Source organism: Podarcis bocagei (genome assembly GCF_964188305.1).
Source record: "Podarcis bocagei genome assembly, chromosome: 7".
NCBI classification, from domain to species: Eukaryota; Metazoa; Chordata; class Lepidosauria; order Squamata; family Lacertidae; genus Podarcis; species Podarcis bocagei.
Window position 1 is genome coordinate 66,888,866 of NC_138132.1, and position 26,190 is coordinate 66,915,055.

A 26,190-nucleotide genomic window follows, 5' to 3' on the forward strand; every position below is an offset into this window, starting at 1 on the left:
CTCCACCCCCACCTTCCATTGCACACACACACACACACACCCATAAAACAGAAAAACACCAAGTCAGAGATCTGGGTTATGTTTAATGGTTTATCTGTGACACTGACGGCACTGAGCAAGGGACATTAGCATTAGAGGGATGGCCGAAACCAACACATCTGCCCGATATCAGGAAGGACAAGGGTGGAGGGGTGGGCTCACGACCGTCAATACATAAAGTGGTATAAAAGGAACTGGCCTCGCCTGGGGGGGGGGGATTGAGGTGGGTGCTAGGGAAATAGTTAAGCTTAATAAATAGGCAACTTGAAAACGCACACACAGAAAAAAAAATACACCAGCCGGCTAAATCATGCACAGGGAAATGGACTGGGGTGGAGAAGAGGGTCTCCCTCAGTTCCCCCTTGCAGTCTCTGCTCTACACAGTGTAGCGCCCAATGCCAACATTACGGGCATAAAGGGCAGGAAGCTCTCGACAGACCCCCACCCCCTGCTCCCAGAAAAGGAGAACGACACTCTGTGCTTTGGGTTTTCCCCGTAGAGAGCAAAGCAAGCAGTGTCCCCATCAAACTGGGAGGCCTGCAAGCTTATTATTGCCAGAGGGAGGTGAAAGGAAGGGAAGGGAAGGACGGGGCAGGTGCCCCAATTTGCCACCAGGGCAAAGGAAGAGAGCTCAGCAGAGCGGGGATTCACTTGGGGGGGGGGAGAGAAGGGGTCCTTTCACCTCCATGTTTCCCAATAAAAGAGAGAAGGTTGCAAAGTGCAGGGGTGGTGGGACCCCAGTCTGCTGCCCTCATCATTTCCCCAGGGGTCTCCTATGTCTCCAGTCCTTAAGCCAACATCCCCGCAAAGACAGCACAGCCTCTTTCGAGAATGGCAAGCGGTGCAGGCCCCGAATCTTCTGCTCCATCCCCAGTCTCTCGTATTCCCAACTTCCTGGCCTGCGTCTGGCTCTGCCGTCTGTTTATGTAGGCCGCTCGGCCTCTCCACCCGTTCAGCTGCCCACTTTGCACTGCCATTCCTCATCACTTCGCCCTCCCCCAGCAACTTTCCCCCCTTACTCCAGAACCTGGATTTCCCAGCACGTCCCCCAGACCTCCCACTTCTCTGCTCCTTCCCGACATTCTGCTTCCCTCTTTGTTCCCCTGCTGGGCAGCCCCTCCCCCCCCCCAGTGGAATCAGGACACTCGGGTGCAAAGCCTGGGCAAATGTTGCTGCATACACAGGACATGGGGCCTTGGAACCCATGTGGACTATCGCCAGCAGGTTGGCAGGACCCCCTTGGTGGATGGCTTTCCTGGGCGCAACCAGAGAGCAACGTCAACCATTTACGTGCCCTCACCAGGAAAAGCATCCTGGGCGCCCTTGCAGAAGATAGCAGCCATGCACGCCATTTCACTCATCAGACAAGCCATGTTGTCAAGGCAGGAGGACCTTCTCATTAGGACAGATCCACACAGAATGCACCCCCTCCCCACAGCCTACAACTGCACCTGGGATCGTGGCCTCGCTGCAGAGGTCTCCGCAGTACGGAAAGGGAGACAGAGTGGAAGACCAGCCAGCTTCGCCATCTGGGTTTGCTTCCTTGATGTGGCCATTCTGCACATGTCCAGACCAAGGGGCAAGGAAGGGCACCCACAGGGGGCAGAAGCAAAGCGAGAGACAGAGATCCATCTGACCCCCAGGGCCAGACAAAGTCAGTTGTCTGCTAGCAGTCAAATCTTATTTCAGCACGGGCAATGGGACAATACCCCCCGCCGTCTAACAGCAGGGCCGTACCAGCACAGCAGGCATAAACTCTTGCTCTTTCAAGGAGTTTTGCACAGGAAGAACTGTTAATTAGTGGGACAGAGGGAAGGCATTAGGTTGGAAGCATAACACAATAGTGTTAATGCCCAGGCGTCTGGGCATGGTACGAGATAACAGTCCTAAGTGCATTGTTTGGGAAAGACCCCTCCCCACTGCCCCACCCCAAAGGTCCTTGTCAAAGGGAGTACACTCTGTCTGCCTCTTACTCCCCCCCACCCAGAATGTGGGTGAAGCAGGAGAGGGCAAGGAAGCAGGAAATGTGGTCCTGGGAGGTCCGTGCATCCGCCAAGAGCCGTCAGCAGGTGTGGCTGTCTCTCGTCTCCACCGCCAGGCTGCCTCTCGCGCACTCAAACCCAACAGTTGCCACATATGCATGGACCCCGTACACACACACATCGATGCACGCAGCTGCCTCGTCCCGTGCGGCACGGACTCTGCTTGCAGGATGGTGCCCCTCGCCCTCGTGCCTGTGTCCTGCCGGGTCAGCAGGGCACCACCACCACCCAAGGAGCGGGCAAGGGGATCCGGTGCCGAAGGCTGGTGACGCTGCATAACTTAAGGATGATGTGGAACTCCCGGCGCCGGGCACGGCATCTCCCGCTTGTGGTTTGCGCTTCTCTGATGTCTTCATACTTCCCTGCAGCAAGCAGACCATCAGACAAAACAGGTTATTTATATGGTTCGATTTTTCTAGGGGGGAAAGAGATGCTGGAGCTCTCCACGAACTTCTCCCTTCTTCTCTTAGAAGAGCTCCAACTAGAAAAACAAGCCCTGTTTCTACTGTTAGCTACCATATTTTTCGCTGTATAAGACACACTTTTCCCCTCCTAAAAAGTACAGTGGTACCTCGGGTTACATACGCTTCAGGTTACACACTCCGCTAACCCAGAAATAGTACCTTGGGTTAAGAACTTTGCTTCAGGTTGAGAACAGAAATCGCGTGGTGGCAGCGCAGCAGCAGTGGGAGGCCCCATTAGCTAAAGTGGTGCTTTGGGTTAAGAACAGTTTCAGGTTAAGAACAAACCTCTGGAACAAATCAAGTACGTAACCAGAGGTACCACTGTAAGGGGAAATGTGTGTGCGTCTCTTGGAGTGAATGCAGGGTGCACAGCTATCCCTGAAGCCAGAACAGCAAGAGGGATTGCTGCGCAGCTATCCCTCTTGCTGTTTGGCTTCAGGGATAGCCACGCAAAGCCTCTTCAACAACATTTGATTCAGAATATTTTTTTTCTTGTTTTCCTCCTCTAAAAACTAGGTGCGTCTTATGGTCAGGTGCATCTTATAAAGCGAAAAATATGGCAAGTTCTTGCAAAAGGAGCGTGTGAAGGTGGAGGTAGCGGAACAAAGTGGGTGAGAGGATCAGGAAGAGAGCTGAAGCCTCTACATAAGAGGAGCCTTGCTGGATCAGGCCCATTCAGTCCAGCATCCTGTTCTCATAGGGGCCAACCAGATGCCTTTATTGGGAAACCCTTAAGTAGGACCTGAGCACAAGAGCAACGTTCTCCCCTCCTGCAGCTTCCAGCAACTGGTATTCAGAAGCATCACTGCCTCTGACCCCGGAGGAAGAGCACATAACCGTCAAGTGTCCCTGTTTTCCCGGGAAATTCATGGAATTGCAGAAGAAACCCTGGCTTCTGCTTTCATTCAGGAATGTCCCATCTCCCCGCTCCAAACACGGGAGGAGGATGGGCCAGGGCTTGCACTTAGCAGGGAAACCTTCAGGAAGTGGAACCCTTGTGCGTGGGAAAGGCATTTCCGCACTGGAGCGGAGGTGACGGACTCGCGCAACGCTCTTGCCAGTCCCTCTCTGCCTCCACCAAAGTTGCCGCCACCTTTATGGCAGTGTGAGGTGCAGCATGGGAGGAAGAAGTGAGTGAGGAGGGAAGAGAGCAGCTACCAGGTAGGGGAGGTGGGCAGCTGACATGCGCCTCGTTTGGTGCCATGCTCCTGAGCAAGCCAGCTGACACACATCCCGACTTTCTGCTGGTAAATGTTGGAGGGTATGAGAGCACAGCCCTCATGGCTAGCAGCCATCACTAGCCTTCCCCTCCACGAATTTATTCAATCCTCTTTTAAAGCCATCCAAATTGGTGGCCACCCCTGCCTCCTGTGGAAGGGAGTTCCGTAGTTTAACTACAGTAACCTATAATTCCCCCAGCCCAGCCCAGTCTCCCCAGCAGCACTCACGAGGCAGTGAGCGTGGAGTTGAGCAGCAGCGTGGTTCGGATCCGGTAGAGCTGCGCCAGCGTCAGCTTGCGGTGCTGGCTCGCCTGCGGGTCCGACAGAGTCCGGCGGGCGGTGGGCAGCTCTTCTCCCCGGCACTCTCTGCCCAGCCAGCAAGGCGCTTGCAGCCCTGCAGAGGCGGCGGGCAACTCTGAGGAAACGCAGAGCCCGGCTGGTGAACCCTCCTCGGCCTCAGACAGCTCCGAGGTGCTGCTGTTGCTGCTGCTGCTGCCGCCCCCACCGGCCACCCGCCCTGCTTTGCCCTGTCTGTGGCCATGGGACCCGTTAGTCCGCGGGGAGCCCAGCAGGAACATGGCCGGGCAGAGTTCAGAGAGGCTCTTGCTCTGGGCCAGCTGCAGGGAGGCTGGCAGCATCTGCAAGAGGTTTGCCTCTGATTTGGACTTGAGCACCTTGGTCTTGGCAGGCAGCAGCTGGACTGGCACCTGCCGCCGCAGTTTCGGGGAGCCGGTCCGTTGCGAGGGGGTAGGGGCGCCATCCTCCTGCTCTGTAGACCCCCCAGTCTCCTCCTGCTGTTGCTGCTGCTGCTGCTGCTGCCGCTGCTGTTGGTCTGCAAATTCCTGGAAGGAGGTGGGCGACAGGGTACCATAGGCGCTGTCAATGGAGGCCGAGCGGCAAGACCCGGACTCCGGTTTGAGGCAGTGGTTGGCGGTGCTGGCAGGGAGGGCCTCGCCCAGTTCCATGGTGGGTGTTGTGGAGGAAGCTGTGGTGCTGATGGATGCTTCATCGGACTGGGAGCTGAAGGGACCCACCTCGAAGTCGGGGGAAGGGAGGCCCTCACTGGCATCTACCACCACCACGGAGATGGTCTCGGTGGAGCCGTCAGAGAGGCTGCAAAGAAGAGGCAGGGAGACATCAGGAAGGAGCTGGTTGCCAGTTATCTTTTCAGATCAATTTCGGCTCTATTTCAAGAGAGGAGACTTTGGCTAAATGTTAGGAAGAAGGAAGCAAGGGCCTTCCTATGGTAACCCCTCTGCGATGGACCACCCTTTTCCTTGGAGGACATATGCTTCCATAAATCTAATTCCTGGACTACTTTTACTCCACCAGGCATTTTGGGGACTGAGGGAGAAGGTGAGGTTCTTGCTGCCCCTATTGGAGGTTTGTGGCACATGAATGAGGATATTTTGTAATCGGAATGTTTCCCAAACTTCTGACAGGTACGGCTGGCTCTTTCATTTCTGAATTAAGAAACCGAAAGTGCACTTCAACTATTCACCAGCTATGGGGAGAAGTGTGAGGGGATAAGATGGACCCTCCTTCAGAGGTGAGCAATTAGAGTTATTTTTTATATATCTAAAAAAAACATATTTTTGACACAGTTCTTATCATGGATTTTGTAGCGTTCAGTTCTCCTGCACTCTGCAGCACCCCTGCAGGGCTCAGAAGCCCAGAGCCCCTTGCCTGCAGAGCTGGCAGACCCTCAGCCCTCCCTTGTGCAGGGTTCCCTCACCCTCCTCTCCTCTCCCCTCTCCTTGGGAGTCCTCTGGGCAGCCGCTGCTGCCACCTCTGGTCTCTGAGCTAAAGAGGAGGTGCCTCCTGACACTGCCCAACAGGGGCCTGGGAAGCCAGCCCCAGAGGCACCATTCACCTGGGGAGCTTGCAGCCAGGGCTGCTGCAACAAACAGATAGTTGTGCAAGCCTTTGGGAGGCAGAGATGTGAGAGGGCATCAGAGGAAGGAAAGAGGGACAGAGGCCAGCATTGCCCATGGCACCGCTGACCCCAAGCGCTGACTCCCACCGCTGATTCAAGGCACCCCAGGGTGCCACGGCACACTGCTTGAAAACCACTGCCTTATGTCAATAACAGAGCCTGTGGCTCAAGGGCCACATGAGGCCCTCTGTATCTGGTGTTTAGGATTCTTCCTAAAGAATATCCCTGCTCCCCAGGCCACACCTCTCAGGGATCCTCCTTCACACACCTCAATGAAAGGGAGCCTGCAACCTTGGCATTATCAGCACCACGCTCTAACCAGCTGAGCTATCCAGGCAGTTCTAAACTGTGGTGTGGGTGGGTGTAGAGGGGAAGCCTCTGGTTAGTGCATGGCTGGAAAATGGCCTTCTTTACACAGTAAGCATCACTCTTCCTTCCGGCCACACTCGGCACTGGCATGTGGCCCCTGGAAAAGCCTTCTGCTCCTGCCTGTCTCCCCGCCGCAAGCATACCACTGCTGTGAGTCCAAGCTGTTGGTGCTCTTGCGGAGGATGGTGGGGGAGCTGGCTCCCGAGGTGCCACTCTCCCCGTCCTCTTCTTCCTCTTCTTCCTCCTCCTCCTCCTCCTCTTCTTCCTCAAGGCTTTGCAGCTGCTGCTGGCTACGTTGGTGCTCCTGCAGACGGAGGTGCTGCAACTTGTTCTGCAAGAAGGTACAGGAGGGATGGGATAAGTAGAAAGACCCAGCAGAGACTACAGCGGAGGGGTGTTGTTACAGCACATTTCGCACCAAGCACTCGCCGTCTCAATTTGCTCAAGATGCATCTAGGAATATGAATCAGCAGGTGCAGTTTTTATGCAAGTTGGTGCTATAGTATAGGCCATGGCTTCTTTGCTCCTCAGTGAGACAATTTGTGGTTTGTTGAACAAGGCATGGGTAAGGCGGCACTAAGGAGACCAGGAATAATTATTACGGATATAAAATTTATAAAGAAATGAAGGGGACAATTGATGAAAATTAAAACCTCACACTGGAAGAAGAAAGGAGAACTTCACTTACGAATTTAGAAATCACTAAATGTGTTAATACCAACTGAAGTCAATCACTGTAGCTGGGGTATAAGGGAATTTACCAAGAGTGGATTGTAATTGTAAAAAAATTAAAAGAGCCAGGAAGTGCCCTTGGTGGAGATAGATCCTCACCCAAAAGCAGACAAGCAAAGGGGAGAAGTTCTCGAGTGAGACCCCCAGAGTTCTAGATCACTGGAGGGGAAAAAATTATCAAAAGGGTGAGGGGCTATTGAAAAAATGGCACACGGCACTGTCATTGTGGGCTGGCATCACTTTAAATGCATTTTGTGAAACAAGTAGAATAAATGAGTAAAAATGAAAACAAAAAGATAAAATAAATATCAGCTGAACAAAGTCTACAGGCAGTGGGAGTCTCAATGCCAGTTCCTGGAGACAAAGGGCAGGGGTGTTGCTTGACTAGATGTGCTCCCAGCTGAAGAACTCATCTTCCCAGTGAGTGTAGGAGTTGGGAAAGAGGGTGGGGAAAAAATAAACTGCAGCAAAAGAAATCTATTCATAGAATCACAGTATGGTAGAGTTCAAAGGGGTCCCGAGGCTCATCCAATCTATCCCACTGCAATGCAGTAATCGCTGCTCAAGAATCCCTGGCAGGTGGTCATCCGACCTCTCTTAAAAAACCTCAAATGAAGGAGAGGAGGAGATGCTCCTTGGGTAGGAATGGGGAATGTGCAGCCCTCCAAGTATTGCTGGACTCGTTCCCATCGGATCCACCCAGCGTGGTCGAGGATGATGGGAGCTGTAGTCCAGCAAAGTCAGCAGAGGCAACAGAGCACCCACAACCTCCACCTTTCGGGGGAAATCCTCTTGGTTCCCACAGCACCCACCTGGGCATTGCAGACAGCCTCGATCCAGCTCCGGCACAGAGACTGCCCACTGGTCTGGAAGGTGTAGGCTCCCACCGCGCTCCGGAACTCGTTCAAGTAGATCAGCAGGAAGGAACCTGATGAGGAAGACAAGGGAGGGGGAGTCTGGTGTTAGGCTGGTAGTTACTCCTGCGTGCAGGTGACAAGGGAAAGCTGCCGCCGGCACAAGCTCGGCTTCAGGAAGCTGAATGGTGGAAGATTCAGGAAAGGTCGAAGAGCCTACTGGATCATGCCAGTGGCTCACCTAGTCCAGCATCCTGGTCTCACGGCGGCAGGTGGCCCAGTGGGGAGCCCACAAACGAGGACCCAAGGGAGAACTGTCCCCTCCTGTGGTTTCCAGCAACTGGTGTTCAGAAGCATTGCTGCCTCTGACCATGGAGGCAGCGCATGGCCATCCTGGCTGGTAGTCACTGATATAGCTTTATCCTCCACGAATTTGTCCAAATCCATTCTGAAGCCACCCATGTCAGCGGCCGCCCACTGCAGGAGGCGCAATGAGTAACTCTCCACAGTTCCTCTCTCCTAACACTAGAACTCATGAATATCCAATGAAGCCAAATGTTGGGAGACTCAGGAAAAGGCAAACAGAAGTACATTTTTTCCTGCAGTGCATAGTTAACCTGTGGGACTCACTCCTGCAGGAGGCAGTGGTGGCCAACGACGTTGACGGCTTTGAAAGAGGAGTTGACAAATTCATGAAGAAGGCTAATAGCCACGATGGCTGCGCCCGGCCAACAAAGTTGCAGGAATCAATGCTTCTGAATACCAGTTGTTGGAAACCGCAGGAGAGAAGAAAGGGATCCTGTGCTTGAATCCTGCTTGCTGGTTTCCCACTGCGAGAACAGGATGCTGGACTAGATGGGCCATTGGCCTGATCCAGCAGGCTCCTCTGATGTTCAGCCTCTCAAGATCAGGCTCCTTAGGACTGCTAAGGGATTGTGCAAACTAAGAAGAATTCCATCCCCTCCTCCCTTTCTATGATTTATCTTCATCAACTGCAGAAATAAAATCTGGATTCCTTTGGAGCAGGTTTCAACATTCTGCAGGGCCAGGATCACACAGCCCTTATCACAGGGCAACTTATGCACGCAGATTTTCCCCGGATTGGGAATATCTGAGTTTACTGTCGAGAAACTGTGGGCTGTCAGCTGGATAGGGAGAACATAGCATGGATAGGGAGAACACACCACAAAAATCCACACTAAACTCCCGTTTGTGGAATGGTCTCCGCAGAGAGGTTTGGGTTGGCACCTTCATTATACACCTTTAGGTGCCAGGCAAAAACATTCCTCTTTAACCAGGCCTTTGGCTGATTGACATCCAATGGCCTTTTAAAATGTATTGGGGAGGGGGTAGTTTTTTATTTTTATTATATATTATGTGTTTTTATGTGGGTTTAACACAGTATACAAATAACAACAAGTGGATGAGTGCTTTGTTTACAAAAAGCAGTTGTGGGGGGCATCAGGATTGAGGCCGTGGCTGTGGCACAGCTCGAGGGGTCAATCCTACAGTGCAGACATATACCAGTTGTCTGTGAAAAATACCCAACTCACAAACACCCCTCACCAGGATCCTTGAGCGCACGGCACACCAGCTTGTCAACCAGCAATGGCTGGCGGATGACCTTTGTGCGTTCGGCCTTCTTCACCGGTTTGGTGATGAGGAAGAGGTCCGTGAAGAGAAAGCAGTAAACATCCATCTGGAGAAGAAAAAGATCCCAAATGATCAGAGCATCCTGCGTGGAGCTTGATGCAGGGGTGGGGGAGAGAGAAGGGGGCAGGAATGGGGACCCTTTCAAGAGAGGACAAGGGAGGATGTGCACCACATTAGTCTGCAAGTGAAACATAACACCCCCCCCAAAAAAAAAATGCCTCTCCACCCTCTCTGCACATGGAAAGCTAGCATGTCAGGGAAAAGACCTTTCTGCCTAGCTTTCTGCATGCAAAGGCAGTGTCTCAGCCTCTGGCTTTGGGGGTAGAAGTTCCGGGCTGAATCACATGAGATCCCCTAGTTGAGTTGCAATAGTAACAGAAAGAAGAAGAACATTTACCCTGCCCATCAAGGCTTACCTTGCTGTCTTTGCCTTCTTTCATTTTAAGGCTTCCCTCCAGCAGAAGCTGCCGGGTTTCCTCCGCGGAGGTCCCTGGGATGGGGGCTGTCAGGTCCAGGCGCAAGAACTCCTTCAGGATCTGAGGAAAGGAGGTTAAAACCAAAAGAGTTCAGGCACCTGAGACACTCCCTCCAGCCACCCAGCCTAGGCTGCCATCTCGGGCACCCTTTGCCCACTCTTCTCCCCCACGTTGCGGCCACAGCCTCGCCACCCACCTTGTCCACTTCATCCGTGCTTCCTTCCACCACCTCGTAGGCATCGATGCGGCTCAAGATGCTGGCCAGGCGCTGCTGCTCCTGCCTCTGGCGCATGCGCGAGTTGATGTGGTTGATGAAGCGCTCCACCGAGTTGATCTGGAGGAGGGAAGCCCGCCAGAGGTTATAACCAGGGGGAGGCAGCAGTAAGGTGAGGGCGGCACTTGGCTTCCCCAAACTGGGTGCCTTCCAGCTGTGCTGATCTACAACTCCCACCAGCCAGTGGTTTGGCACTGATGGAGGGTGCTGGATGTCCAACAACATCTGGAAGTCACATGGTTTGGGGAGGCTGGCCCAGGCCCAGATGTCTCCAGGAAGCCCCAGAACCAGGGTGTGAATGCCACAGCCCTCTCCTGCTGCAGTCCTCCCATGGAATCAAATCCTTAGAGGTAGACTGTCAGGTGGTGGAGGTTCCATCATGGCTAGACTTTGTAAACATTAGGTAGGTTCGCCTTCAAATGCAAACTGAACTGTGTTTCTCCCCATCCCAATGGAGTCCCGGCCCTTCCTGAGATGGATTTGGGAGCAAACATTTGCTGAATTCCTTGCGTCTCCCAACACACCATCACCTACACTAGGAGGTGTATCAGGGCACACTGGCAACACTTTACCATGGTGATGATGGCCTCTCGGGTGTGGGGGTCTTCCGTCTTCTTAAGCACCGACTTCAGCAGCAGAGGGTATTTGGTGAGGCGTTGGTGAGGCTTCACTAGCATGTCACTCAGCTTGAGCCGGTTACACTGTTTGTGTTTCTCAGCCCACTGCAAGTGGAAGAAGGGAAGCGTCAGTTCCTGGAGCCAAGAAACAGGCCACTAGCCAGTCTGTCACTACTAGCCAGGGGCTTAGCTCCCATCAGGAACACAAACCTGCCCTGGAAAGGTGCCCATGCTGCAAGCCACAACCAGCCCTGGAATGGACAGTTTCCAAAAGGAGCCCTAGGTGAAAGACAGACTCATATTCTAAAGAATGGCCAATTCTTGGTGTTTTCAATAGTTCTGTCTCGGCCTCCAGACAAAACTCTGTAAAAGCAGTAACAGTCCGCTCTGCAGACTGTCTGCCTGGTTTGGACCAATCATGGAAAAGCAAAGGCACCGATTGGCTAGTACCTCTGACATCACCAACCCACCGCTTCCCCAGAACCTCCAGAGCCATTTTGAAACTGCCTTTAAGATTGTTTCCCTCTTTTAGCCAAGCAATAATCAGAGAGGATTAATTATAGAATTGTATCATTGGCAGGGACCACCAGGGTCATTTTGTCCAACTGCCCGCAGTGCAGGAAGATACAGCTGGCCCGTACGGGGATCAAACCCACAACCTTGGCGCTATCAGCACCATGCTCCAACCAACTGAGCTAACCACATGGCATTCCTAAAGTGTGGAGCTTAAACAGCCCCACATGGCTAGGAGAGGTGAGCATTGGGCATTGGCACCTCTGCCTAGCCAGCATTTGACTTGCTGGTGATGGATGCCTGCAGCTTTTCTGAATGTAGGACTCAACTTTGAGGACAGAGGCAGGTGTGGGATTTGTAGGATGGTCACAGCCTCCTTACCGTGACGTAGATGCGAAAGAGTTCGTTGTCCCGCAACAAGTTCCTCATGTACTCCATGCAGCCTTCCTCCTCCATGCAGTAGCGGATGTAAGGCTTGAAGTGGGAGCCAAACTGCAAGAGAAAAGCATCAGACTAAAGACACGGGTGCAGGGAGGCAGGAGCAGCGGAGGACAGCAAGGGCCACCTGAGCAACCCAACTGGCCCTGCGCAGTGGTCCTAAACCGCAGATTCTAGGAGCTAGACTCCCTTTTCCCTTCTGCTCTCCAGCACCACCCCTGTTGATGGCCAGAGATGGTACTGCAGCTACCAGCTCAGCAGAGACCACCTTTTATGAGGAGTCTGCTGGGTTGCATTTGGTCCCGGAAAAGCTGCTCACTCTGGTTTGGGTCCAACTATTGGATCAAAACCAAGCTGACACAAGATTTCCTGGCCCTCTTTTTCGGCCTCTCAGTGCCCCCTGCTGGGCAACTTGCCTCACTTGTGGCACCTTCAACAGCCAGATTTCAACCTTCATTACAACATGTCAGTATAATAAAACAGAACATGCTTCAAAGCTGGGGTAGGAGGCCTTTCACGCTCCTCTGCTGCTGCAGTTCTGGGACACTGGAATGGTCTCCCGCTGTTGCTCAGGAACAAAGCACCACCCTCTCCTGGCTGCACCCGCATGTAGGCACACTCACTGCATGCACACCTACCATCTTGAAGCCCTTGAAGAAGTCCGTGGGGTCTAGCAGAGCCCGGCTGGTCCTGGCCTTGTCCAAAACAGGGGCCATGACGCTTCTCCAAAGAGCGCGGTGCAGCTGGATGATTTCCTGAATGTTGCTGAAAAGACGCTCAGCTTCTACCTGCAGATTGGGGAAAAGCAGACTCTGTGACCCTTCATACACTCTCAGCAGTGCCAGATTTACGTATAAGCTAAATAAGCTATAGCTTAGGGCCCCACTTTCTTGGGGGGCCCCCAAAAAAATCTAAAGGGGAAAAAAATTCCAAAATATAAGATAAAAAACAAATAAAATAAAACCTACATACAGCAACAGTGTTTTGTGTTGTGTAGGCTCCTATGATGTAAGTAATGGCCCTGCCTGCTCCCTAAAATATCACTGGTTTGCTCATTTCTTTATATAGGGTGCCTACATTCTGCATGTGCAAATGGCTTTAGATACCTATTAGGTCCCTAAATTACCATATAGCATATATTCAACACAAAAAAGCGACAATTTATTGCTGACAGCTGGACATATAAAGGGCCCCATTCCCTTCTGTAGCTTAGGGCCTCATCAGACCTAAATCCGGCCCTGCACTGGAGTCACCTTCCAAGAAGAGCCCCCCTGGGTCAGACTCTCGCTTGCTACTGTCATTCAGTGCACAGTGCTCTCTCTGAACAGAGGTGCCACACAGGCACTGTGGCAGGAGCCATCGAGAGATGGACACATGCACCCAGCCCCCAGGCTCCACCATGAATTTGGCCGATCCCCTTTCAAAGCCACCCACTCCAGCAGCTTCCAACACGTGGTGTCCCACAGAGAAACTGCAAAGGGCGTGAAAGTCTACAGTGCCTCTCATCTGTCCCAAATCTCCTTCCATTCCACTTCACCAGATTATTTCAGCTTTCAGACGGTAAGAGCTGTTTGGCAGTGCAATGGTCTCCCTCGGGAGGGCTCTCCTTCCTTGGAGGTTTTGAAGCAAAGGTTGGATAGCCATCTGTCATGGATGCTTTAGCTGAGATTCCTGCATTGCGGGGGGTTTGACTAGATGACCCCTGGGATACCCCTCCAACTCAACATTTCTATGATTCTGTTATTCCACAACACAAGAGGTGGCAGTGTGGTGTGGCGGTTAGAGCAGGACCCAGGAGAGACCAGGGTTGAAATTCCACCACCTTGCTCAGTCCCAAACCGCAATGGGTGACCTGAGGCCTGTAAGTGACTATCAGCCTAACGTACCTCATAGGGTTGTTGTGGGGAATAAATGAGGAAGGGGGTGGAACCATGTGTGCCACTTTGAACTCCTTAGAGCAGGCATAGGCAAACTCGGCCCTCCAGATGTTTTGGGACTACAACTCCCATGATCCCTAGCTAACAGGACCAGTTAGCTAGCTAGCAGGACCAGTGGTCAGGGATGATGGGAATTGTAGTCCCAAAACATCTGGAGGGCCAAGTTTCCCTATGCCTGCCTTAGAGGAAAGAAGGCCTGATAGAAATGCAATCAATCAAAGTCATCCCAACTGTTGAAAACTCAGGCAACAGTTCTTAAACAAAATACTAGAGTTCTTAAACAAAAAACCAGAGCCGCGCACAGAAACACCATTTACCTTCCCGCCGGAGCGGTACCTATTTATCTACTTGCACTTTGACGTGCTTTCATACTGCTAGGTTGGCAGGAGCAGGGACCCAGCAACGGGAGCTCCCCCCGTCGCGGGGATTCAAACCGCCGACCTTCTGATCGGCAAGTCCTAGGCTCTGTGGTTTAACCCACAGCGCCACCCGTGTCCCGTGACTTCCAGGATAGGGGAATCCTAAAGGCACCGAAAGGATGGAGCCGTCTTCCTTTCCCCAGCTCTGCTCTGCAGCCCGATGCAACTACATTTATCCAGCATTACATCTCGATCAAAGAGGTTGAGTGGGTTTTCGTTGGGAAAACCTGATCAACGCACCTCTGGGACCCAAGAGAAGCATTTGCATGATGCAAGAGTTGCCTTGGGTATATCTCTTTCATCTCTTTAAATAGCTTCTGTGTGCCACAAGCCTGCCAGAGCGTCGTGTGGTTAAGGTATTTCTCCAAACAGTGAAAGATCGCAAGACGGTTTCTTGTCAGAAATGGGGGTGGGAGGGGGAGAGAAAATGGGCCACTTCCTCAGAGCAGATAAGAGACCAGCAGGGCAGAGGGGAGGGTGCTTCAGAGACGGCGTTTCGCTACAAAGCCACCGGGAGCAGGAGGCAGACCCTTGCTGGCACAGGAAAGTGAGGTTTGGCCCTGGAGGGTGACATCTGACATTTCTGGGGCAACAACCGTGTTCAAAGGGAGAGGATGCTAGCTTACCTCACAAAGCAGCCCCGATTCTTGCAAGTTCAACAGGCAACACAGGAACAGCTGAGGAGGAGAGAGAAATGAGCTATTGCAATGGGGCTCGGTTGTGGGGGTGGCCGTTTGGTTAGAGAGCCAGCAAACAAAGGTGATGTTGGTCATGATCCAGGGGTTTGGATCTGACACTGCTTTAAGCAAAGGGAAAGGGTTGCTTCCTGGGCAGGGACAGAATGACCACTGTATTTCATGCACTGGGAACCTCAAGACTGGATTACTGCAATGCACTCTCTGTGGGGCTGCTCTTGGTCTTGGTTTGAAAGCTCCAGCTGGTGCAGAATGCAGTGGCCAGATTGCTGACGGGGGCATCTGACTGAGAGCATGTGACGCCTTAGTTAAAGCACCAGCCCTGCCTGCCCGTCTACTATGCAGCCTGGTTCAAGGTCCTTGTATTAATTGACAAAGCCCTGAACAGCTTCAGCCCCAGGGTACTCCAGGGACCGCCTGAACCCTTATATCTCAGCTGGGGCACCAAGATCCTCTGCAGGAGCATCATTGGTCGTTCCCCGAGCAGGTGTGGCTCATTTGACAAAAACAAGGAATAGAGTCTTCAGTGTCATTAACCCTGTTCTGTGGAACTCCCTGCCACTAGAGTTTCGGCAGGCACCTTGTCTTCCAACTTTTAAACACCTGCTGAAAACTTTTCTATTCCATCAGGCATCTATGCAGGCAATTGAGAGCACATTGTTCCATAAACCATTTCTGGTTTAAACTTTTTTATATATAGTTTGCATTGTATGGTTTTATGCAGGGGTTACATTCTGAGACACTGCACACATGGTGTATAATTGAAACTCACTGAAAAAGCCTGCAAACACCCTGATCTGCTCCATCCCCACCCGCCCACCCCATTCTGCCCTTTTAGTGACGTTTTAGTGGCATCTTTATGTTTCCGGGTCACTTCCAGGTTCGGCACGATGTGGTTGTACATGGTCACACACATATTGAACATGCTTAGACAGGGGGCTACCTGTATTTTTTTATAAACCACACTGGTGTGTGTGTGTGTGTGTGTGTGTGTGTGTGTGAAGAGCAGTATTTAAATATTTTTTATGAATTAATGAATATGCTTCAAGACTTCTGTGTCCTCAAACCCAGCAGACAGGCAGGGTATAAATGATAAATAAACTTATTATTATTATTATTATTATTATTATTATTATTATTATTAAACACATCCCTTCATCTAAGACACTTACATCTGTGATGACCTTCAGCTTCCTGATGTAGGAGGCTTCTGTGTGCAGTAGTTCCCAGATAGCTTCCTGCTGGTGGCATTGCCGGCGTGTCAAAACCTAGGAGGGTTAAGAGTCAGAGGCAGGGTTAGGGGCTTCTTATTTTTACCATTACTTTCCTAAGAATATGACAAGCCCCCTTCTGAATCCATTCTCCCCAGGGGTGGGGAACTAGATCCAGCCAGCCACATCCTGGGTTTCCCCACCCCCAGAGGACCACTCTGAAGAGTGGGTGGGGTGCCAGCCACCTGTCAATCACCTGACACCAAAGGAAAACCAAGGCCAAGTGAGGCTCAAAGGGACCGCCCATCAGCCGACAGCCCTGCTTCCTCCAAAGAGTCAGTAGTGCAGCGAATTGGCAGGCTCGAAGCTTCTGGGGAGCCCACAAGCAGGGCTCCCAGTACGTTTCCGAGCACAATTCAAAGTGTTGGCGCTGACCTTTAAAACCTTAAACGGCCTCGGCCCTGTATATCTGTATATCGTCCAGCCCAGACACTGAGGTCCAGTGCCGAGGGCCTTCCGGTGGTTCCCTCACTGTGACAAGCGAAGTTACAGGGAAGCAGGCAGAGGGCCTTCTCGGTAGTGGCACCCTCCCTGTGGAATGCCCTCCCATCAGATGTCAAAGACATAACTACCTGACATTTAGAAAACATCTGAAGGCAGCCCTGTATCAGGAGGTTTTCAATGCTTGATGTTTTTATTATGTTTTTAGATATGCCATTATGTTTTTAGATATGGTGGGGTATGAATAATAAAATTATTATTATTATTGAAAGCAAACCCCTGCCCTGTTGGTTGACCCCAGCATACTGGTATACTATTCCTAAAAGTGGAGGTTCCACTGGCAGAACTTACCCTGAATCTGTCCAATCCCTTTGAATAAATCAAAGCCATCTAAATTAGCATCAGCCTGCCCCTCATCCAGGGATGCAGATTTCCACAAAGTTAATTGTGCGGGGGGAGAAAGGACTTCCCTTTTGTCTGTCTTAAATCAGCTGCCAGATACCTTCACTGGGGTAGGGGGTTCAGGTTAAAGCTTTATTGGAGAATTGAGCCCAGCTAGGTCAAGATCACAGCAGTCAGCCTTCTCCGTAAAAGTGTAAGAAGAGTTGTCTGCTGGATCAGGTCAATGGCTCATCTAGCCCAGCACAATTCAAAGTGTTGGCGCTGACCTTGAAAGCCCTAAACGGCCTCGGTCCAGTATACCTGAAGGAGCGTCTCCACCCTCATCGTTCTGCCAGGAAACTGAGGTCCATCTCTGAGGGCCTTCTGGCGGTTCCCTCACTGCGAGAAGCCAAGTTACAGGGAACCAGGCAGAGGGCCTTCTTGTTAGTGGCACCCGCCCTGTGGAACGCCCTCCCATCAGAGGTCAAAGAGAACAACAACTACCAGACTTTTAGAAGACATCTGAAGGCAGCCCTGTTTAGGGAAGCTTTTAATGTTTGATCCATTACAGTATTTTAATATTTTTTGGGAAGCCGCCCAGAGTGGCTGGGGAAGCCCAGCCAGATGGGAGGGGTATGAATATGTTGTTGTTGTTGTTGTTGTTGTTGTTGTTGTTGTTGTTGTTGTTGTTGTTCTGCTCTCACCATGGCCAACCACATACCCCCAAGGGGAAACCCGCAAGCTTGACCCGAGCCCAAGAGCCGCTCTCTCCCTTCAGGGTGGCTTTCAGAACTGGAATTCCGAAGCGCCAGCTGGATGGCAAAGGGGCCCTGCTCCCACCTCACCTCTGTGCCCTCAATGATCTCCTGCCAGCTGTCCTCCAGGCACAGGGTAGCATCGTCATCCTCTTCCTCCTCTTCCCAGGAATCCTGATCGAAGCGGAGCTGCTGGGGGAACTTGGGGAGGCCGAAGTGGCTGTAGGAGTGGAGCCGGCTTTCCAGCTGCTCCATCTTGTCCATCTCCTGGAGGGGCACAGAAAGGAGGGCTGAAAAAGGAAGTCTGGGGGTGCTGCTGAGCGGTGCCAGGGGTGGTGCCCTGGTTGGAGTTCCGGACCAGGACCTGGGAGAGACCAAGGTTCGAATCCCCGCTGAGTCATGAAGCTCACCTGGGGCCAGCCACTGCCTCTCAACCTGGCCTCCCTCACAGGGGTGTTGTGCGGGACCACGTGGGGAGGGGGAAAGGAGGCCCGTGAGACGAGGGTTCGAATCCTGTTTCCCATAACGGTCCGCTGAATGAATGAAGAGAACATCCTCTCCTAGCTTCCTGTCCTTTGGCAGCTGGTTCCCTGGGGTGGGTATCATGGATGGACAAGGACCTAAAAGAAGCCTTCTTGGACCAGACCAAAATAGTATAGGATTCTACCCGCCGCCCCCCCCCCCCGAAAAAAACCAGGCTCCTACTGGTCCATGCTCTCCATATGAACCGACCCAGGCCTTGCAAACATCACCTGAGGCCCTTCTCCATGTGCCGCCTCACAGGAGGTCTGGAGAGTGGTAACACAAGAACAGGCCTTTTCAGTGGTGGCTCCCTGCATGTGGAATGCTCTCCCCAAGGAGACTCACCGGGTGCCTGTTTAGTGTATTTGTCTCTCATTTGTGTTACGTAGTAACTCTATAAGCAGGCCTTTGGCAGATTAAGCAATCTATTGCCTTTCAAATATGATTGTGGGCAAGGGTTGTTGGTTTTTGTTACAGTCATGTGTATTTTGTGCTTTCATTTTGTGTTTTTATGCTGCAAACCGCTCTGTGATCTTCAGATGAAAAGTTGTATATAAATGTAATTTATAATAATAATAAAGAATAATAAAATATCATTAGGCATCAGGCAAACCATCTGTTCTTCTTCAGGCCTTTAGCTATTCATTAATCTTGAGTAGTTGGGATGTTTCAATCCTGCCTATTAAAAACAGGATTGCCTTCTAGAGTTTTCTCTCCTACTGGTTTTAAACCCATGGGTTTGTTTATTACAGCGTCGTTTTGAGTTCCTTTTTGTAAAATAACTGAATAAATTTAAATAATTGTTAATAATAACAATAATAATAATAATCTAGCTTAGTATTGTCTACAATGACTGGCTGTGGTTCTCCAAGGATTCAGGCAATAGTCTTTCCCAAAACTGTCTGGCGATGCCAGGATAGAATCTTGAAGACTTTTTCATCTAATGCTGAGCTATTCTGTCCCCTGCCTCTGATTTCCCAAAATAGGGCATGAAGGAACCAGCCTGCTCCCACCGATGCTTCCCGGAAAAGAGTATTTAGTAGCACATGATCCCCTGATATCATGGATAACAGGCCTCCCTCCCACTGCCAGCTGAGGCCACCAGAAGGTAAGGAAGCTGCAATTCTTTCCTTGCGCTTAGACCCAGTTCCATGACCTACTGAACTTGGTAACTAGTGCCTGAAGATTCATTCACAATTACCTTTGCTCCACATTTCTAGGCACTGGTCCGGGCTTTCTGGGACTGTGCCTGACAGCTTTTTATTTTTGCCTTGCCGCTTTCCCCTCAAAAATCTGCTCTTTGCTGCTGAATCAGAACAAACAGCAATCTGAGGGGAACAAAAATGGCTGTTTTCTCCAATTCAGCGCAAAAGAGTGGGTTTTCATGGGTGGGGAAAACGTGCTCAGACACGGAGCAGGAAAGCATGGACATGCACCTAGAAAGTGAAAGGTTAAGTATGGATGGGCCTTGAGTTTATTTCTTTCCTCCTCCCTCCAAAGCCCTTTTCCTTTTGTGCCGTGTCTTTCAGAGAGCAACCTTCACTGGCCATCCTAACGAACCGCTGAGGGGGCAAGAACTGCCCTCCTTAGTTGATCTGCATGGATCGGCCAATGAAAAGGAGGTGTTGTGTGCTTGTGAGAGTGTCACTGACTGCTTTTGTGCGCGCGCACATCCTATAAATGTGTGCATGCAAGACTTGAGGAGGCCACACCCACCCCGACATGCTCCCTCCTCACACACCAGAGGGATGGTCAAGGGTGAACCGGCCCCAAAAGAGATGAGCCACAACTGCCTGTGCTCAGACATTCTGCCTCCCATAGTGGAAAACCAGATAGGAACCTAGGAAACTGCCTTCTGCTTAGTCAGGACATTTGTCCATCTAGCACAGTATTGTAGACACTGGCTGGCAGTAGCTCTCCAGGGTCTCAGGCCTACCTGGAGGTGCCAGATGCAAAGCAGATTGCTCTACCCCATGGGTAGGCAAACTAAGGCCCGGGGGCCGGATCCAGCCCAATCACCTTCTAAATCCGGCCTGCGGACAGTCCAGGAATCAGCATGTTTTTACATGGGTAGAATGTGTGCTTTTATTTAAAATGCATCTCTGGGTTATTTGTGGGGCATAGGAATTTGTTCATTTAACCCCCCCAAAATATATATATATATAGTCCGGCCCCCCACAAGGTCTGAGGGACAGTGGACCCTGCTGAAAAAGTTTGCTGACCCCTGCTCTACCCACTGAGCTCCATTCCGCCAAAGCCCACAAGCAGAGTAAGACAACAAGAACCACCCACTGCTGTTGCAAACTGCCTCTGGACAGGAAAGCTCCATCATGAATGGCCTCCTCTATGAATGCGTCTCTACCTTGGTCTCTGGCTACCCTTCCTCGTGATCTGACACCACTTGATTTTGCAAAGAGCGGGGACTCCCTACCTCTCCAGGACACCCTTCCCAACTGCAAACACCTGCAAAAGAAAAGGGCCTGCAGGAACCCACGGGTGGCAGTGGTGGGCACTGACAACGTACCCGCGTGAAGGGGCTGGCGCTGTTGCCAGAACCAAAGAACCCGCTGAAGCGGCTGGCAGCCCGGTTCTTCCACGTGTCGATGCCATTGCTGGGCAAGGAGGCGCTGGAGGGCTGCAGGGGGTCGTGGCTCGGGATGCTGGCGTCCCCCAAAAACTCGTTCATGTTCTTCCTTTGTCTTCCGGGGACCTGCGAGGGGCAAACAGGGAAAGGAGAGAGAATTGAGAGGGATGGAGAAGATAAGATTAGAATGCCGGAACAGGCCAAAGGGAGCCCAGAGTCTTGTTCTCACACTGGCCAACCGCAAGGGAAAGAAGGAAGCAGGACATGAGAAATTCTCGCCTCCTTCGGTTTCCTGCAACTGGTATTCAGAAGCAGGGTGGATAAAAATCAGTGATTTTTAAAAAATTAAAAATCGGATTTTTAAAAATTTAAATTGGTTTTTTATTATTATTTAAGTTGGATTTATAAAATAAAATGCTTTTGGAGGAAAAATCTTTCTAAAGATAGTTTTCTAAGTGACATTATAGTCCAAAGACTATTCATCAGGAAATAAGGATTTGTTTTAAGTTTCTTCATGTGTGCTAAAACTCAGCCTAAGTTTTTTTAAAAATAAAAAATTGTTTAACCACATCAGTTAACAAACATGGATACATATGCTATAATGTTATTGTTTTAGTTAAATAAATTGTTTAAATTGTTATTAAGGAAGTGATTGTTTTTCTCCTTCCAATAAAGTACAGCGGAAAATTTCAGAATTATCTCTCAATGTATTTCTAATAGCATAACCAAATCAGTAATTTTTGATATAACTGTAAAAACTACTCTGAAAATTTATTATTCCAAAAATGAAACCTTTATCTAGTTGTAAATATTAAGATTATACCAGCAAGAATGAGCCTTTCTGTAAAAAATAAAATAAAAATGATTTAAATCAAGTCTTACTGACTAGCGATTTAAATCAAGTCTTACTGACTAGTGATTTAAATTGTGATTTAAATCAATTTGATTTAAATCAAATCCACCCTGTTCAGAAGCATGGCTGCCTCCGAAAAGAAGGCCTCTGGGTTGTCAGGAGAGGCAGAGAGCACCCTGGGGACGATGGAGCCTCTCCCCAAAACCCACAGGGGCACGGTAGCCGCCCATACCTTGAGGAGAAAAGAGAGCTGGAGGAGAGTGCAGAGAAACATCTTGCCCGGTTCTTGGTGTGCAAGCTAATGGCCAGCTGCCTTTTCGTGACCTGGGCAAAGAAGCACAAATCCCAAAGCCTCTTGTCTGATCTCCATGCTATTCTAAGCCTGATTAAGACCTGCGCAATTACCCAGCATGCCATCTACCCAGCCACAGGTGCTCTGCAGCGCCCCCAGGCCAGGATCTGGAGCAGGTGAGATCATCTCTAGATCTCTATTCATTTAACATCTCCTTTTAAAGGTGTTTGAGATTTCTGCAGTGCGCTAGGTGAGCCTTGGTGTCCCCTCTACAGTTCTATGATTCTATCTCTTCTTCCTTCAGATATAGTGGAGGCAGCGGATTGGCTACTAGCACGGTAATCCGAGTTGGGCTGTCAGCCCATAGGGATCCTTCTTTGGCCCATAGAGATTCTGGCCTGGCTTTCATATCTAAGCTGGCCAGTGAGCAGCAAAAGCTGTCGGGAAGACAGAAGGCTGAACTCCCTGAGCTGAAACAAATACACCAGTCATGGTTGCTGCATCTAAAGAACCACCCGAAATTATTTATATATATATATATATATATATATATATATATATATATATATATATATATATACACACACACACACACACCGTATTTTTTGCACCATAACACTCACTTTTTTCCTCCTAGAAAGTAAGGGGAAATGTCTGTGCGTGTTATGGAGTGAATGCCTGCGGGTGGCGGGGGGGATCTGCTGCAGTTGTGAGCAGAGGATCCATGGTTCCCCCTCCTTCCCTCCTCCATGGTTACAAAGCATGGATCCACATGGATCCTCAGGATTTTTGAATTGGGCTACTCCAAACTCACTGTCAGATCACATGTCTGTGGCCACAGCATGAACCACAAAAATCATATATCCACTATTTCGCTTAGAATATTTTTTTTCTTGTTTTCCTCCTCTAAAAACTACGTGCGTGTTATGGTCTGGTGCGTGTTATAGAGCGAAAAATACGGTAACTTTTCCCATGTAACGTGGTCCACAGCTACTGCTGAAAAATTAGTTCAGAATTAAGGTAAACTAGGGGACAGACCAAAACAAAAACAAAAATATTCATTTTCAGCTACATGGCAAAGGTTTGTTTTATATACCAATAATTATAACCACATACACTCCAATATTTTTCCAATGAAAATAGGGACATCCTATTCCATAGCAACAACAACAACAACTATTATTATTATTATTATTATTATTATTATTATTATTATTATTATTACCCCACCCAGCCACTCTGGGCAACTTTCCTTGCAGGGCTGCCATCAGATGTCTTTTAAAGGTTGTATCCTTGGCTCATTGGTTGCATAACTCCAGACCCCAGCCACTCTAGGAGGCTTCCAACATATATAAAAACATTGTAAATCATTAAACATTTAAAAAAAGTTCCCTATACAGGGCTGCCTTCAGATGTCTTCTAAAGGTAGCATAGTTACTTATCTCATTGGCTTGGGGAGGGGGGGGTCGCATAACCCCATACCCTCCAACACTTCTCTGATGAAAATAGGGACATCCTAAGGAAAAGTGGGACATTCTAGGATCAAATCAGAAACTGGGACAGCTTCTGTAAATCCAGAACTGTCCCTGGAAAATAGGGGCACTTGGAGGGTCTGTCCTGTTCAAAAGCCTGCTGTGAAATTTGCTACTATTTGGAATTCTTACTGACGTTTCAAGTTTCAGATGAGAATATCATAAGACCTGAAGGACAAGATCCTGGTAATTATAAATCACAAAATTGTACAGTTGGAATGGTTTTCCAGCCCAACTCTGTGCAATGCAGGGATCACGGTCTGTCAGAATCCCTGACAGACGACCACCCAACCTCTGCTTAAAACCTCAATAAAACCAAATCTTAAACAAAACATTACTACTGCCCAACAAGAATAGTATTATCTTTTCCAGGGATTGTGAACCGAATGACCGAAATTTGCATTTTGTGCAAATAAGCAAGTAGTCCCCCCCCCCCAAAAAAAAATGTCCTAAGGTCCAGACTCTGGCTCTCCCCTGGGCAGAAGGAGAATAGGACATAAACCCACAAATCCTGCAAGGGCCAAACCATCTGCAGGAGTGCCAGGCTGCCACCCCAAAACCTTTCCCCCTGCCGCCAGAGCAGAAAAGGATCCTTGTGTCCGTCAGACTCACCTTACAGCCAAAGCCTCTTGCTCTCTGCCCTGGGAAGAATCCCAAGGAACGAAAGCACAAAGGCAGACAAGGAAGGGCCAGGAGCCTGGCTCTCTCCAGCTGGCTGGTGAGCAGGGAGGCGAGGAGAAGGCTGCTCGCCTTGAATCAACACTCTGTTCGCCGCCTGCCTTCGCATTAATTGCATCGCTGAGAGGAGCTTGCCGGGCACCCTGGAGATGGGACATTCCTGGGCTCCCTCGGCGCCTCTCCCTACTCCCCCCCCCCTCCAGAGATCGTCCAGTTCTGAACATTTCTCCTCTTCTCCATCACACACAGCCCTCTTGGCTTAGAGGATAGCACAGGATAAAATATCTCTGGTGAGGAGGCTAGTTCCCGCAGGACTTTTGAGATGGTGCAAATGTTCCCTCCAGGTGGAACCAGGCAGACATTTTCTTTATAGGAGAGCCAGAAGTGGATTTGCCACTTTCCAAGCTGCAAACGATCCCACTTTCTCTCCCCCCTCCAATCACTTCACTCCAAGGCAGTTTTTTGGGTTTGCTTTTTATGTATCTTAGGGCCCCTCTGTCGCAAAACTGGATACAAAATAACTGCCGAAGCAGCAGAAGCAGCAAAACGTTATTTGTTGCCTGCTAAAAGCATTCATTTCATAATTCACCACACCAGCACAAATCATGCAATTGACCAGCAGATCATATCAGAAGAAATTCTCTATACCCTGTTTCCACAGCTCATGATTAGCTACTGAAAATGTTAGGATTAAGTTTCCCATTTTTAAAGATCTGGGGAGGGGGCCTACCTGATGTTTTATGGGACCGAATTCCACAGAAAGGGGGTCACCACTGTGAAGGCCCTGTTTCCTGTGCCCTTCAACCTAACTGCCTTTTCAGATGGGTATCTAAGCATCATCTACGGAATAGATCAGAAGTTGCAGGCAGGTTGTACGTGCAAGCAGAGGTTCAAGTAACCCAGTTCCCTGCCCCGCATTCAGGTCATGATAGGTCATCACCAGCACTGTAAATTGGGTCCAGTGCAATTTGGAATAGTCACGCTTAGATTCCAACCTGCTGGGCTCAACCAATTACCCGGCAGCCATATTCTGCTCCGGTTGATGTTTCTGAGTCGTCTTCAAAGGCAGCCCCATGAAGAGTGCATTACAGTAATCCAGCCTGGATGTCACCAGGGCATGGATAACCGAGACACACAGTCATTGTCTTCCTTCTGAGAGTGAGATGGATTGCTCTTCTATTTAAATCACAGTAACCATTTCTAAATTTGCATCTATACGTACCTATGCATTTACATCTACCCTATAAGAAGCATTTTTCAGAATGGCAGTTTGCATTCTGAATAATGCGTAGGAATCATTGCAGAAGAAAGATAATAATAAAACGCAAAGCAGCAGCAACTGCACGTTTATTCAAAATCCCATTAAAACTGCTTAGTTTAATTACTTCTACAAGACTGATGAACTTGATCCAGAGAGTCCCGCTTTTCAAAGTCTGAAAGTCATTTACACCTCCAGTGGCCCTCCCCCGCTGCCCCCTTGCCTTTTGGTGCCCCCCAGAAGGCACGTGGGTGGCGCTGTGGTCTAAACCACAGAGCCTAGGGCTTGCCGACCAGAAGGTTGGCGGTTCGAATCCCCACGACGGGGTTAGCTCCCGTTGCTCCTGCTCCTACCAACCTAGCAGTTCAAAAGCCCATCAAAGTGCAAGTAGATAAATAGGTACCACTCCAGCAGGAAGGTAAACGGTGTTTCTGTGTGCTGCTCTGGTTCGATAGAAGCGGCTTAGTCATGCTGGCCACATGGCCCAGAAGCTGTACACCAGCTCCCTCGGCCAGTAAACCGAGATGAGCGCCGCAACCCCAGAGTCGGCCACGACTGGACCTAACAGTCAGGGGTCCCTTTACCTTTATGTGCCCCCCAGGGGGTGGTACCACCCACTTTCGGAACAACTGTACACCAAACGTCATGCAAATAGGTACCATCTTTTTGGACAACGTGTAAGCATCGCATATGCTAATGCCAGATCTTTCATTTGAAATGTTAAACATAGTCCTGTGGCATCCAAAAAAAAGTGTGCTGTATTGATTTTGCAACAAAATCAATACAACAGGAAACAAACCCCAATGGAGGCAAAGACTGTTGACTGAGTCGCGTGGCATCTTGAAGAGCGCCACATTTATTTGGTCACATTTATTGGGCTGCGGCTGACATCAGGCGGGAGAAACATCGATGTGTGGCAATCAAAGCAACAGAGCGGCAAAATGC

At 50.1% G+C, this 26,190-nt stretch overlaps 1 protein-coding gene across 9 annotated transcripts in view; it reads right to left on the reverse strand.

Moving 5' to 3' along the window:
* Positions 1-63: 63 nt before the first annotated feature.
* PLEKHG5 (pleckstrin homology and RhoGEF domain containing G5) overlaps positions 64-26,190 on the reverse strand; it is a gene marked incomplete at its 3' end in the record, with an annotated part of 110,602 nt that continues 84,475 nt past the window's right edge. For 6 of the 9 annotated variants that reach the window (XM_081201416.1, XM_081201414.1, XM_081201418.1 and 3 more), the window contains 14 exons: positions 20,573-20,758; positions 17,617-17,793; positions 15,851-15,946; positions 14,610-14,660; positions 12,266-12,415; positions 11,571-11,681; positions 10,632-10,781; positions 9,982-10,119; positions 9,726-9,845; positions 9,223-9,355; positions 7,615-7,730; positions 6,214-6,401; positions 3,994-4,878; positions 64-2,443 (listed from right to left, as the gene is read on the reverse strand). In XM_081201416.1, the coding sequence (XP_081057542.1) occupies positions 2,434-2,443; positions 3,994-4,878; positions 6,214-6,401; positions 7,615-7,730; positions 9,223-9,355; positions 9,726-9,845; positions 9,982-10,119; positions 10,632-10,781; positions 11,571-11,681; positions 12,266-12,415; positions 14,610-14,660; positions 15,851-15,946; positions 17,617-17,793; positions 20,573-20,758 (2,511 nt within the window). Of the gene's footprint in view, positions 2,444-3,989; positions 4,879-6,213; positions 6,402-7,614; positions 7,731-9,222; positions 9,356-9,725; positions 9,846-9,981; positions 10,120-10,631; positions 10,782-11,570; positions 11,682-12,265; positions 12,416-14,609; positions 14,661-15,850; positions 15,947-17,616; positions 17,794-20,572; positions 20,759-26,190 lie in introns of those variants that run through there. The other 3 variants (XM_081201417.1, XM_081201415.1, XM_081201419.1) reach the window with 1 other exon arrangement.